Source organism: Pseudorca crassidens, chromosome 17 (assembly GCF_039906515.1).
Source record: "Pseudorca crassidens isolate mPseCra1 chromosome 17, mPseCra1.hap1, whole genome shotgun sequence".
NCBI lineage: Eukaryota > Metazoa > Chordata > Mammalia > Artiodactyla > Delphinidae > Pseudorca > Pseudorca crassidens.
This window is the reverse complement of record NC_090312.1, coordinates 35205715-35221097: the sequence shown is the minus strand read 5'-3', so window position 1 is coordinate 35221097 and position 15383 is coordinate 35205715. Positions and strand designations below refer to the sequence as shown.

The 15383-nt window shown below is 43.1% G+C and overlaps 1 protein-coding gene across 7 annotated transcripts in view; it reads right to left on the bottom strand.

Moving 5' to 3' along the window:
- Window positions 1-7108, bottom strand: part of UBR5 (ubiquitin protein ligase E3 component n-recognin 5) — a 141958-nt gene extending 134850 nt beyond the window's left edge. For all 7 annotated transcript variants that reach the window (XM_067711586.1, XM_067711589.1, XM_067711588.1 and 4 more), the window contains exon 1: window positions 6954-7108. In XM_067711586.1, the coding sequence (XP_067567687.1) occupies window positions 6954-7015 (62 nt within the window). In that variant the 5' untranslated portion in view covers window positions 7016-7108. The remainder of the gene's footprint in view (window positions 1-6953) is intronic.
- Between the last annotated feature and the right edge of the window lie 8275 nt (window positions 7109-15383).

The following is a 15383-nucleotide window of genomic DNA, read 5'->3' as shown; positions in this document are numbered from 1 at the left end:
TTTCTCTTACTCTTAAGAATGTTAAATTTTGTTAACACGTTAAAACTCAGTTTTATTATGTAAAATTTCAAAACTGTCAGTCATCAAAAATAAGCATTTATGTGACAACAGGAAAATCTAAACAGATTGAACTTTGAGATTAAGGTAATTTTTTTTAAGTTTTCATCTTTGAGATACATAACGAAGGTACATCAATTAAATGATCTGAGGAAAAGGAATAAATAGGGAAGAAGCTTGAAACCAGACTGGTCACGAGTAGATAACTGTTGAAACTGGGTAATAACTCTTGTACATAGAGTTAATACACTATACCATCCTCTCTACTTTTGTAAATGCTTTAAATTTTCCATAATGAAAAGCTTTAAAATAATTTTCACAGTAAAACTTAAAAATCAATTATAAAAACAAATCAACATTTCATAATTATAGTGACCCAGGAGGGCAGACTGTTGTCATTTGCTCAGAATGCCAAGGTGTCAAAATGAGAGAAACACAGACTATAATTGGAGTTTGTTTTCTTAACTAGAAGTACAGTCGTCCCTCTGTCTCCGAGGGGCATGGGTTCCAGGAGCCCCCGCGGATACCAAAATCCTCGGTTGCTTAAGTCCCTTTATAAAATAACCAGTACAATGAATAGTCTGCACTCAGTATCTGCGGATGTGAAACCCGTGGATACCAAGGGCCGAGTATATGTATGATAAAAAACGGGGCAAAAAGACATGAGTACATGCTCCTGCAACATAAAATCACTCCCCTCAATACACCCTGCAAGATCTACTTAAGCGTAATTTGACACAGTCTTCAGTGATTAAACTTTCCTTTAGAGACTATTTCCTAAATAACCTAATTGTTAAGGGAAAAATCCTGACCTTTCTAAAGTTCATCCCATTATTCCTAGTTATATTCCTATGTACTATGTAATTTCCTTCCCAAGTGTCTGTTTACTCCTAAACCTACAATTTAGTCACTGATTTCTTGATTTATAAAACTGATCTTCCCTTGTTTGTTTTTTCAATTTTTGGTTTGGCTATTTCATACCCTGTCTTTAATCTTACTTTCCTTAAACAACTTAATCATCTTAGTGAAGCTTGCCTGTACCTTCCCAATAAAGTCACTCTAGCATTGTTGTTTCTAGGTAACAATCTCAACAATCAAATAGTCAGATTTCCCACTGGTTTGGTGACGTGATGCTCTATTCCACCCTAATACTTGTGTTTTTTGGTGCAGCACAATTAAACTTTAGGCAGCTTTCAACTATTATAACCTCTACCCACCACAACTTTTGTTCATTCGGCTCCACGTAATCCCTGGCCTATTTTCTGGCTCCTACTGAGTGGAGGAGGATACGCTTGAGTCTTTAAAACCCAACAGTTCCTAATAAAAATAAGGAGCGATCAGACTTCACTGGTGGCGCAGTGGTTAAGAATCCGCCTGCCAATGCAGGGGACCTGGGTTCGAGCTCTGGTCCAGGAAGATCCCACATGCCATGGAGCAACTAAGCCCATGTGCCACAACTACTGAGCCTGCACTCTAGAGTCCGCGAGCCTCAAATACTGAGCCCACGTGCCACAACTACTGAAGCTCAAGCGCTTAGAGCCCACAACGAGAAGCCACCGCAATGAGAAGCCCTCGCACGGCAACGAAGAGTAGCCCGCGCTCGCCGCAATTAGAGAAAGCCCAAGCGCAGCAACAAAGACCCAACGCAGCCATAAATAACTTAAGAAAAAAAAAAGGAGCACTCACTAAATGCCATGCCTTGTGCAAAAAAGCACTTTCTGTGTCAACGCTGCCCAACAGAATTTGCAGTGATCATGGCACTGTTCTGTATCTGCGCTGTCCAATCGGTGCCACTACCTACATGTGGGTACAGAGCACTTGAAATGTGGCCACTGCTACCATGGAACTGACTTGTTAATTTTATTTCATTTTAATTAATTTCCATTTAAGTAAGTCACGTTTTGAGACTAACTTACATTGCTTGAATTTTTCCTCATGAATTTCCATTTAGTTTTACATCGATGTACATTCAAGATAATCTACGACAGACTTTCGCAACCTCAGCACAACTGACATTTTGGACAGGTCCATACTTTATTGTGGGGCCGTCCTGTGCATTGCAGGGTGTTTAGCAACATCTCTGGTCTCATCTCTCTACCCTCTAGAGACCAGTAACAATGCCCCAACGGGGACAATCAAAAAATGTCTCCAGGGGCTTCCCTGGTGGCACAGTGGTTGAGAGCCCACCTGCCAATGCTGGGGACGCGGGTTCGTGCCCCGGTCCGGGAAGATCCCACATGCCGCGGAGCTGCTGGGCCCGTGAGCCATGGCCGCTGAGCCTGCGCATCCGGAGCCTGTGCTCCGCAACGGGAGAGGCTGCAACAGTGAGAGGCCCACGTCCCAGAAAAAAAAAAAAAATGTCTCCCAACACAGCCAAATATCCCCTGGTGGGCAAAAACTGCCCCTAGTTGAGAATCGCTGATCTAAGAATAACGGTCTGGATTCTGCATTCAATGCTAAGGATATTCCAGGGCAATTTCTTTGAGTTCCTGCTTTTCTATTTGGAAACCAGACAACACATAAAAGCAGTAAAAATTAACCATCTCTTTATAATATTTCCCACAGAACCTACATTATAACATTGTGTTTTCCCACCCACTATCTCAACTATTCTTCACCAACTTTGAGGTGTGTACTATACCTGATTTAGAAAGTGAGGTGTGAGGGACTTCCCTGGTGGTCCAATGGGTAAGACTCCACACTCCCAATGCAGGGGGCCTGGGGTCGATCCCTGGTCAGAGAACTAGATCCCACACGCGTGCCGTGACTAAGAGTTCGCATGCCACAACTAAAGATCCCGTGTGCCGCAACTAAGACACGGTGCAGTCAAAATAAATATTAAAAAAAAAAAAGAAAAGAAACTGAGGTATGAGGGGGTGGGGAGGAGGAGAGATAGGGAGTGAGGTTGTAAGTGGTTAAATGACTCGATTACCACAACACAGTTAATAATTAGCAGGGCTGAGACAAACCCAGATTTAGGAATTCCAAATTTCAAACCCCTGTCTACACTATCTTACTATGCAGCCTTACAGCATCTAAAGGGGGAGCTCCTTGGAGAAAAACCCTTTTGATGTGACAATCTCAACCAAGACTGTTTATGATCACACAGCACATTATAATGCCTAAAAGCAAAGCTCACACGAAAATTCCACATACAGACCAAAAACGAGAACTGGTTTGCAAGGTAGCCACCTGCATCCCAAGGAGTAATTCAAGACAGGGACTAGTCACAGGGACACCATCACCTTAAAAGGCCTCTCTTAACCTAGTACTAGGAAAGGGTTAAGAGGGTCCACCCCAAGACAAAAGGCGTAAATCAATTTGGAGCCCAGGAGGGATGAGTTGAGGGGAAAGGGAAATCAAAACTCTAAGACAGGTAGGTGGCTGCTCAAAGGCTGGGATGCCTCAGAAAGCAGAGATTTTCCAGAGTACAGGCCATGTGGAACACTGAAAAGAGCCCTGGACTTTAAACATCAGAAGACCCATCATGTGGACCTCATCTGTCAATACCCTGGATAAACTCAGGGCCTGATTTTCCAGCTCATCAGTGAAAAAACTGGTCTACATGACTTCTTTGGCACTTTCCAGGGTTTGGTGAGCTGGCACTTCCAGCTCTCCCCTTAATCTCAATGCCTAGAACCTTGTTCTTGTTATGGTGTTTGCTATTTCTCAAGACAATGTTTTAAGCAAGAACATAGCACTAACTCTAGAAATTCACTAGAAAGAAAATCAAAATGTCACACAAGTATCTGAGCACTGAATGGTTTCAACTGCACACAATGAGTATTTGCTGAGGGCCAGCGCTCTGCACCAGGGACCTTGTAATCACTCTGGAAAGCTACAACCAACATCCTAGGCTCTCTGAATTCCTCTCCTCTGCCCTAGCCATCCCCACCTATATTCATCTACTGCATTATTTGGTCTCCCAGAGCCAATAATTAAAGATTTTAACCCAATATACAAAGACTATCACAGAAATAGCAAGTATGAAAACACAAAGAAAAAAATCAGATACAAACGGGTTTTTTTTTTAAATGCTGAGTACACTTTAAATGTTTGAGCCATCACACTATTACACTAAATAAAATATGTAACTTTTAACAGGATGTGGTTATTTTAAAAAGACAACTTATTTGTAGAAGAAAATATTGGTGTTTTGAGACCCCTAAGTTTTCTTTGACTGAGCAATTTATTTGTAGTACCATGCTGCCTGTCCAGTCTTACTGCTTTCCGGGTAAAGACTAAAGTCTACCTATTTATAGATCTTTCATCCCGAACTACCATTTATCATTTCACTTGTGACTATCATACATAGAAAATCAACCCATTGTAACACACTCTTTTCTATTACCAAAACTTACTTTAAACCTTGGTAGATTTTTACCTGAAGACAAAAATATTCTGGGCTTATTCTAGTAAGTTGTAAGGTTCCAGAAAACCAACCTCGTTTGGAAACATTTCCCTCAAGCAATGCAGCAATAGGTTGATCCTATTACTTTGCAACTAGGTATGCAAACATGAACTTTCTTCTGAAGGGGAGACACAGAACAGCTCCACCACAAGTCAACTACTTTTCAAAACTAAAAAAGCATGACTACCTCAAATGATACCTTCGTAAGTCTCAACAGACATTTTTACTGCTACTAGATAAAACTAGAGGTTCCTAAGATTTTACCTACAGCCCTCTCCTACTGTTCAAATATCTGCCACCCTGATGTACATTTTATGATCTCATCAGATCCACCTCTTTCATTTCTCATGAACTGAAAACTGAAGATGATCCAACTATTCTTAATATTGTATACCGACATTACAGAAATCAAAAACAAAGCTGATTACTTGTTTACACCAGGAATGGAGAAAGAAAAGGTAGCTTTAAAAAAGATACGTGTCAATTTCCAGACTAGCTGAAACAAAAGGAATGCTCAAAAATTATTCAAAGTGCCCAACAAAACTGCAAAATAGGTTTTGGCATGCACAGTAAATTGAGTAAGCTAGTCAGGATTCTTGGTATATGAAGTTAGGACTAATATAAAAAACATACCCTACTTCTCTCCTGGTGCAATTTTCTAAGTTACAAGACAAGTTGCACTACAAGCACTACCAACTCGGTTCTATGAATGACAGACAGTACGGCTATCCACACTACTAGCGTGGTTCTAAAATTTACAAAAAACCTTATGTGAAAGTCTTAACAAAAGATCTGTAATGAAACAAAATCGGAATAAGGATCGCATTACGAAATGTTAAAATAAATGACTTAAAACTTGTTTCAGTATTTAAAGGAACTACGTGACAATTCCAAATGATTACTATTTTCAGAAAGTATTCCAAAAGTTTTACAAACATGTTAAATGCTATATGGTTACAGCAAAGATTAGACAAATCCAAACCTAACGCCAGAAACCAAGCCTCCAGCTTCCCGGATTGAAAGGCTGTCCGCCCCACCTGAGGCGGTTAGATACTCCGAGACAGAGGCCGGTATCTTAGCAGCAAGTTAGGCCTCTTCCTCCCGACGGGAAGCGCACGACAAAAAGGGCATCATGCAATTTATGTCACCTGGTCACTTAGCAAAAATTATATCTAACTTCTAAACTTGGGCCCAGATGGCCTTCCCTATTTATAATGAATAGAGAGCAGCGAAAGTGTTGGGATAGAAAGAGACTTAAAATGTTCCCCTTTCTGACCCTGTAAACATTTAGGCCATCATTAGAGCTGAGTTCTAGATTCTAAGACTTGCTTTAATGGAGGCTTCCCTCAACCTCCTCGGAGTCTCTTTTGCAACAGTGAAGGAACTTTTCCTGCTTTATCTCAGTTCCCTGAGAACATGCGGCCCTGCAATTCAATATCCTAACCTGGCAGGGGACGATGGAGGAGGGAAGGAGAGGAATCCAGGGCCAAAACAGCCTTCTTATGAAAGACAAAAAAAAAAAAAAAAAAATCATAATTCCTCCTCCGCCCATAGCAAAACCCATCCCAGAAATTTTACAGCGTGTTAAGAAAAGCAGCACTGCGAACTGCAAACGTAAGAGTTTTCCTTTGACTTCACGCTCGGCTTTCAGCTGTCAAATTACAACTCAGGAAAACACTATCATTAGAATAAAAAAGGAAACAAAAAAGCTCGCACCACAGGGGCCGGGGCAGGAGCTGCGTGCACCATTCCGGGAGTAGCAGAGCCAAGGAAAGCTAATCCACTTCCCCACCCGCGCCCAAATTCATCCCCTCCCCGGAATGGCAAACCTCACTGCAGGGGCTCAAATTTAATAATAATAACAATAATCATGGCGCTTCCTCCCTCCCCCGCAGCCGCGATCCGCCGGGAATCAGCTTCTCCCCACCCTCCCCGCTCCCCCGGGATCTCCAGGCCCCGCAGGTCCGACCACCACACCGGACACAGCTCCCAGGGCCCCGGGCGAGCCCAGCCTAACCCGGGGCCCCTCGCCCGGCTTCTCCTCTTCCCTCTCTTTTTACCTCCACCATCCCCCATCCGCATTGTCTGTCTCAATTCAACTTTGACTAATATGGATTCCTCGAGCCTGGGCCGGGCGGTAATTACAGCTCCCCCCCACCGGGAGCCGGATTCCCCCCCCCATCTCCACCGAGTTCAACGCGGCTCCTTCGTGGAGGCGGAGGGGGGGGAACGAGGGAGTGGAGGGTGCAGTGCGCTTTCCCGTCCACATCTCACTCGCCCCCGCGGCCCCGGGCCCCCGGGACCAGAAGTTTGCCCCCGGAAGGGGCCTAGCCGGGTGCAGCGAGGACCCTCCCCCCACACCGCCGGACGGCGCGTAAACACCGGCGCCCGCCCCGGCGCGGCCCCGTGGGGGAGGGGAGGGCGGGGAGGCGCCCCTCCCCCAGCCCGCCGGCCCGCCGGCCCGCCCGCCCGCCGGCCCTATTACCTGTCATTGAGCTGGTCCTCGGTGCCCGGCAGCGGGTGAACCACGAAATGGATGGACGTCATGGTGCTTCCTTCTCGTCCTCCTCCTGAGCACGGCCCCCCCCCGCGCTCTGCTCCCCCCCCAACCCCTTCCCCTCCCCAAAACCCACAGCCGCCGCCGCCGCCCTCCAGTCCCCAAATGGAGAGAAGCAAATGCGCAGGGGCCGCCGCCGCCGCCGCCTCCCCGCCGGGCGTGTGTCCGCGGCGCGGCGGTCCGGCGGGGCGGGCAGGAGGGCGGATCAACACGCCGCCCGCTCCCCCGGCGACAGCGCGCAGGAGTGCGAGGCCGGCGGCCGGGAGCCGGGGCGCGCCGCCGCCAGCGGCAGCCGGGCGTCTGGAGAGGGACCGAGTGGGGAGGGGCGAGTGGGACGGGCTGCGGGCTGCGGGGCCGGTGTAGTCCCGGTGGCGGACGGGGTCCGGACTAGGGAGGTGGGGAGGGAGATGAGCCCGCACCGCGCGTCACTGGCGAGAAGCCGCCGCCACCGCCAGCACCGCCGCCGCCATCTTCACTTCTGCCCCAGTTTCTCCGTCTCGCAAGCTCCGCTCCCGAGCGGCGGGGGAGGGGCGAACGGGAGGAGGAGGAGGGAGGAGACGGGCGGGCGGGGGCACGGCTGCGAGGGGGCGGGGCTCCGGGAAAACGGGCGGTAAGGCCCTTTCGATTGGGCAGCTCAACGTTCTCGGGCCACGGCGCTGTAAGGCGCGTGCGGATTGGTCCGTTCGGCTCCCGAGCCCAGCCCCCGCCCCGGGGGGGTGGGATATCTCCCGAGTGAGTGTTCCGGAGAGCACGTGTTAGGGAAAGAGGAGGCAGGGGGGGGCGGGGGAGGGCGAGCCGGCAGGGGCGGGGAGTCCGGGAGGGAGGCTAAGTGTGTGTCCCCGGGGAGGTGGGAAGGAAGAGGGGTCCTTCATTCTCTCGCTCTGATTTCCCCTGGGGCAGCCCTAATTTTTTTTGCGGACCCTTAGGGGTTTTTTGTTTTTGTTTCTCGTCCTTCATCCTCAGTTACATTTAAAGTGGAAGTGTAAAATCAGTTAAGGGGAAGAAATACACAGCCTTTTATTGGAGAAGTAAGGTAGTTATGTAAGGGCCTTTCCAGAAGGTCCAATCGTAGGATCATAGAGCTGACTTTGCAGCACCTTCTTTTATCACCCTGATCTCCCCAATTTCCCCAACACCACCACTATTACATACCCACACAAAGACAAAAAGTGGAAATTTCCACCAATTTCCTGATTTAAATGATTCATGATTTTTTACTCCTTTTAAATGAAAGATGATACATCTGTTCTACAAAGGTGTTTCGTTCCTCAGCTTATGATCAGTGGGATCATAAAGGCTAATTCTTGAATAGATCTATTTGCTTTTTTCTAGGGAACCAGTTCATAGCTTTCTTCTCAAAGGCTTCCATGGCACCTTCAAAAAATCAAGTACCTCTTTCAAGAGAAAAAAGTGAAAACATGAAGCCTCTTCTCCAGTATGTTCAGTTAAATCAGGGGTCCTGTGAAACATTCTTAATTTTCAGTATCACTTTTCTTCTGTTAATGCATTACACACACACTTTTGCTCAGGAAGTTCTTTTGAACAAAATATATGAAAATTTATTTATAAATCAGGATAGAGTAGGTACCCCTTGAGACAGATAATGGAACACATTTGTAGGTCACTAGCTCCAAAATGGCCCAGATTACTTTAGACTAAAAAATGATTTCAAGGCCACTACTTATTAGAAATCCGTGGGAGCCACTGGGAAGCAGGGTAGACCAATGGATACTGCTAGTTTTAGAGCCAGACAGACCTGAATTTGTGCCCTGTTTCTGCTACTTAACTATGTGGCCTTGATTAAATCATTTAACCTATCATAGCATCTTTTTTTCTCATTTGTGAACTATTCCATAGTAATAGCTCTACATAGGGTTTTGATGAGGCCTAAATAAGATAATGTATGTCAAGCATGGAGAGCACTTCATAACACTTAGTAGTCTCAGCAAAGGGAGGCTTTTATTTGTCAAGTTGCTCACTATGTGCCACTTGACAAATGTACCATTTGACTACATACCACTTTATACGCTTATGTCTTTTAATACTCAAATCACACTATGGAGTAAATAATATTATCCCCATTATATAGACAAGGACACTGAGGCTCAAACACCTTAGGTAAGTGCTGAAGCTGAGACTTAAAACCAGGTCATCTAACTCTGATTCCATTGCTCTTTCCACTATACCACAGCTGCCATCTACTTAATAATTTAGAAGGAACAGACTATTCAAAGCCAATGGGAAAATGTGATATGATAAATACAGTAAGAGTGCTATGAAAGTTAAAGGAGGAAGTGGTTCCAAACAAGAGAATTAAGAAGTCATTTAAGCTGAACTTTCAAGAATGTTCTGGGAAAATAGAACATCTAACTTAAACACAGTCATTTTAGATGTGCCCCTGGACAAACTCCAACCTCCATGCCCATACTTTGCTTCATTTCTCTTTCTTCCACATCTGTCTTTCTTCATCTTTTCATTGTGCTTCCACCCTGCTTCCAGCTTGATTTACCCACTGAGACTTTCTGTTCTGGTCAAAGGCTGGTCTCATCACTCTAGGCAGCCCATTCAAACTGCCCACTTGGTCTTTGACTGACAACCATCTTGGCATCGTCCAGGCTGGCATGTTAAGGAGAACTCTCATCTCCCTGCACTTTGGTGGGTCACACTTTGAACAGGGAAAAACAAGAATAAAGGCACAGAGTTGTGCAAGCCCATCACATGGATGGGGGAGGAGGGAGTACAGATAGGGAATAGAAATAAGCAAGGTTCAAGTAGAAACTTTTTGAAGAGTTAAAGTGCAATACAAATCTAGAAAAGGAGGCTGGAGTGGGCTTCTTTTCTAACAATTTGGGTTAATTCTCCCTTTGAGGACAACTGAAAAGTTAACCAAAAATATTTCTTTAAATCCACTTAAAGGCACAAGAGAGTTAACAAAATAATGATGAATTACCAAACTAGGAACCAAGGGATGAATAAGACCCAAGGAAGTGAGTCCTGTGTTTGGAGCCACTTATCCCCCTGGGATGAATGCCAATTACGGAAAGACCCAGTGAGAAGCCAAGAAGCTGAGCAGTTCTTCTGACAAACACTCAGAGCTAAGACAACAGGGATTAATGTCCAAGGTTCCCCAATGCAGTGGTGAGTGCTAATGAGCTCCTCTTACTTTGTGTGGAGCCCTAAAGGACTGCACCTCTGAAATAAGCCATGTCTTAGATATGGTTTCCCCCAAAACATACCTTGAGACAAGGATTTGGCTATAAATAGTTTATTTAGGAAGTGATTACAGGAAGCACTGTATGGAAATGGAGAAATGAGACAGCAAATGGAGAAACTCCTATAAAAGATGGGCTGATGAATGTTTTACCAGTGTGGACAACTGGAATTCAATCCCACTGGGGATCATCTGAGAGACTGTGTAGGACATATCTTAGAAGTAGCCCACTGAGTGGGGAGGAAACTGGAGGTATTTATCCATTAATTCCATCTCTCAATAGTTGAGGATTGCTCCTGGGTTGTTAACTCCCTAACACTTCAAGCTTTTCCCACTTGTGGGCAAAGCACACTCCTAAGGCCAAAAAATAGTGTCAAGAATGAAAGAAATAGGACTTCGCTAGCTGCGCAGTGGTTAAGAATCCGCCTGCCAATGCAGGGGACGCGGGTTCAAGCCCTGGGCCGGGAAGATCCCACATGCCGCGGAGCAACTAAGCCTGTGCGCCACAACTACTGAGCCTGCGCTCTAGAGCCTGCAAGCCACTACTACTGAAGCCCATGCGCCCTACAGCCCACGTGCCGCAACAAGAGAAGCCACCGCAATGAGAAGCCTGCGCACCGCAACGAAGAGTAACCCCCACTTGCCACAACTAGAGAAAGCCCGCATGCAGCAACGAAGACCCAACACAGCCAAAAAATTAAAATAAAAAAAAAAGAATGAAAGAAACAAAGATACTCGGCGGGGGAGGGGGGCAGGGAAGGGGAGAAAAAGAAAGAAAAAGAAATGTGAGAAATTTTAAGCAGTCAACCCATATTAAAGGGTGTTATTCAAGTAAAAGGAAAATGATTCCCCAGTGTAAGCTCAGAGGGGCATAAATGGATGAAGAATAAAAAGGAAAAATATGTAGGTATATGAATGTTGACTGAATAAACAAACAGGACTCAAAAATCCAAAACTCTGACAATACCAAATGCTGGCAAGGACGTAGAACAACAAGAACTCTCATCCGTTGCTGGTGGGAGTGCAAAATGGTACAGCTATCTTAGAAGACAGTTTATGGCTTCTTACAAAACTAAACATACTCTTAACAAGTGATTCAGCAATCGAGCTCCTAGGTATTTACCCAAAGGAGTTGAAAATTTATGTCCACACAAAAACCTGCACATAGATGCTCACAGCATCTTTATCCAAAACTTGGAAGCAACCAAGATGTCCTTCAGTAGGTGAATGTGTAAATAAACTGTGGTACATCCACACAATGGAATATTATTCCAATGGAATATTATTCAGCACTAAAAGGAAATGAGCTATAAAGCATGAAAAAACATGGAGGAACCTTAAATGCACATTACTAAATGAAAGAAGCCAATCTAAAAAGGCTAGATATTGTATGATGCCAACTATACGACATTCTGGAAAAGGCAAAACAATGGGGATGGTAAAAAGATCAGTGGTTGCCAGAGGTTAGTGGAGACAGGAAGATGAATAGGCAGAGCAGAGGATTCTCAGGGCGGTAAAACTACTCTATGATCTATAATGGCGAAAACGTGTCATGATAAATTTGTCCAAACCAATAGAATGTACAGCACCTACAGTGAACCCTAATGTAAGCTATGAGTTCTGGGTGATAATGATGTGTCAATGGAGGTTCACCAGTTTTAACAATTGGGTCACTCTGGTGGAAGATGTTGATAATGGGCAAAGCTATGCATGTGTGGGGACAGGGAGTCTATGGGAAATCTCTGTACCTCCCTCTCAATTTTGCTATGAACCTAAAACTGCTCTAAAAAATAAAGTCTGTTGGGGGCTTCCCTGGTGGCGCAGTGGTTGAGAGTCCGCCTGCCGATGCAGGGAACACGGATTCGTGCCCCGGTCCAGGAGGATCCCACATGCTGCGGAGAGGCTAGGCCCGTGAGCCATGGCTGCTGAGCCTGTGCGTCCGGAGCCTGTGCTCCGCAACGGGAGAGGCCACAACAGTGAGAGTCCTGCGTACCGCAAAAAAAATAAATAAATAAAAAAAATAAATAAATAAAGTCTGTTAAAAAAAATCTTAAATATTAGCAAAACGAATTCAACAGGATATAGCAAGGAGTAGATCACAAACAAGTTGGATGATTTAATATATAAAAATCAACAAATGTAATTCACCATATTAATAGAATAAAAGAGAAAAATCAGTCAATCATTTTGAGTAAGAGAAAGAATGGAACAAAATTCTGTAAGCATTCATGAAGAAAATTTCTTAACAAACTATAAATAGAAGGGGACTTCTTTAATTTGATAAAGAATATTCCTAAAAATCCTACAGGAAACATCTTTTGTAATGGTGAAATGTTGAAAGCTTTTACCCTAATATTGGAAACAAGGATGTCTATCCTCATCACTCCTTTTCAACATTGCACAAGGGTTCCAGCCAGTGCAACGAGACAAGAAAAATAATTTTAAAATATAGGGATTAATTTTCTGAGGCAGCTGCCAAAGTTGTCAGAGGGACAGGTCATGCTAATCAATGGTTAAAACCATCTCCAGGGCTACCTGGAGGCCAGAGTGGCCAGGCAAGTACTGCTCAGCCAGAAAGTGGTGGTCATGCATTATGAGGACATCAACATTTCCTGCAAACTCCTACAAAATTAAATGGAGGTAGCAGGCCTTGACCTACAAGCACATAGACACCAACCCGTGCAATGGTCCTTTCCACTTCTGGGTGACTGTGCAAGGCCTGCTGCCCCACAAGATCGAGTATGACCAGGCTACTCTAGAGCACCTCAAGGTGTCTGACCAAAAAAAGCATATGATCATTTCTGTTCAAATGCATGTGTCTTAAGCCCACACATAGGTTTGCATCCCTGGGGCACCTGACTTATGAATTTGGAAAAGAAGAGGTAGGATGAGGCCAAGATTCACTACATGAAGAAGAAGTAGCTCAAATGGGCCAAGAAGAACTTGGGGAACAAAACCAACAAAGAGAGATCCTCAAGACTCATAGACTCCTGACCTGAGTCCAGTAAAAACTGTTTATCCCTCAAATATATATATATATATATATGTTTTGGAAAGGAAGATATAAAACCATCATTATTTTCACAGGACATGTTTTAATACACACAAATTATAATTAATAAGCAACTTTGGCAAAATAGCTGGAAATAAGGTTAATGTCCAACAAAAAATCAATTGTTTTTAATATATCAAAAAAACAAAAAGAATTAGAAACAAAATTTAAAATACCATTTAAAATAATATAAAAACTATAAAATGTCTAATATCTAAGAACAAATTCAATGAAAGATGTATAAACTCTCTACACAGAGAACTTTAAAACATTTTTGAGAGAAATCAAAGGTGATCTTAATAAATGGAGGAATATACCATGTTTATGGGCTGGTACAACTAATACTGTGAAGTTGTAAAGTCTCCCTAAACTGATCTATAGATTTAGTGCCATCTCAATCAAAATCCTTCCATCCCAGTAGAACTTCACAAGTTGTCTGTCAAACTTATATGGAAATGTAAGAAGAAACAAAGAGATCGTTGAAATAGAATAAAAAGCTCAGACATACACCAAAGGTTAATGAACACATGACTTTGATAACATAGGCACCTAAGGGCAATTTGGAAAGGAAGGTGTTTGCAATAAGTTGTGCTGGGATGACTGGATATCATTATTTTTGAAAATTAAACTTAACCCCTACCCATACCATACACAAAGATCCAGGTGGACTGTAGATGTAAATGTAAAAGGCAAATAATAAAATCTCTAAGAAGATAATATATAAAAGGATACCTATATGACCTTAGGACAGGGGTAAACTTCTTATACTGGGCATAAAAGCTCTAATCATAAAGAAAAAGGATAATATGTTAGACTATATTATAAATAAAACTTTCTGTTCATCAAAACGACAACATTAAAACATTGAAAAAAACTATGGTTACCAAAGGAGATAGCAGGGTGAAGGGTAGGGGGGAGGTAAATTAGAAGTTTGGGATTAACATATACACACTATTATATATAAAATAGATAGGGACTTCCCTGGTGGTGCAGTGGTCAAGAATCCACCTGTCAATGCAGAGGACATAGGTTTGATCCCCGGTCCAGGAAGATCCCACATGCCGCAGAGCAACTAAGCCTGTGCGCCACAACTACTGAGCCTGTGCTCTAGAGCCTGCAAGCCACAACTACTGAAGCCCACGTGCCCATGCTCTGCAACAAGAGAAGCCACCTCAGTGAGAAGCCTGCACACCTCAACGAAGAGTGGCCCCCACTCGCCGCAACTAGAGAAAGCCCAAGTGCAGCAATGAAGACCCAACACAGCCAAAAATAAAATATTAATTATTAATTAATTTAAAATAAAATAAAATAAAATAAATAACAAGGTCCTACTTGAAGGACCTATCAATATCTTGTAATAACCTATAATGGAAAGAATCTGAAAAAGAATATATATATATATATATATATATTTGAAACTGAATTGTTTTGCTATGCACTTGAAACTAACACATTTTAAATTAATTATACTTGAATTTTAAAAAATTGTTAAAACAACAACAAAAAAAGAGATTGAAACAATAAGCCACAGAATGCAAGAAGATATTTGTGATATGTATTACTGAAAAAGGACTCACATTCAGAATATATTTTTAAATTCCTAGAAATTAGATATTAAAGAAAAAGAAAATTAATTTTTTTGCATTGTTTAATTGAAGTATAGTTGATGTACAATACTATATAAGTTACAGGTGTACAATATAGTGATTCACAATTTTTAAAGGTTATACCCCGTTTGTAGTTATTATAAAATGTTGGCTATATTTCCCATGTTATACAATATATTCTTGTAGCTTATTTTATACCTGATAGTTTGTACCTTTTAATCCCTCCTCCCCTCTCCCCACTGACAACCACTAGTTTGTTCTATCTGTGAGTCTGCTTCTTTTTTATTATATTCACTAGTTTGCTGTATTTTTTAGATTCCATACATAAGTGATATAGACAGTATTTGTCTTTCTCTGTTTGACTTATTTCACTTAACATAACACCATCCAAGTTCATCCATGTTGCTGCAAATTACATTTCTAGGAATTTAGAAATTACAAAGAAAAAGAAAACCCAAAATTTTGTAATGGGCAAAAGACTAGAATAG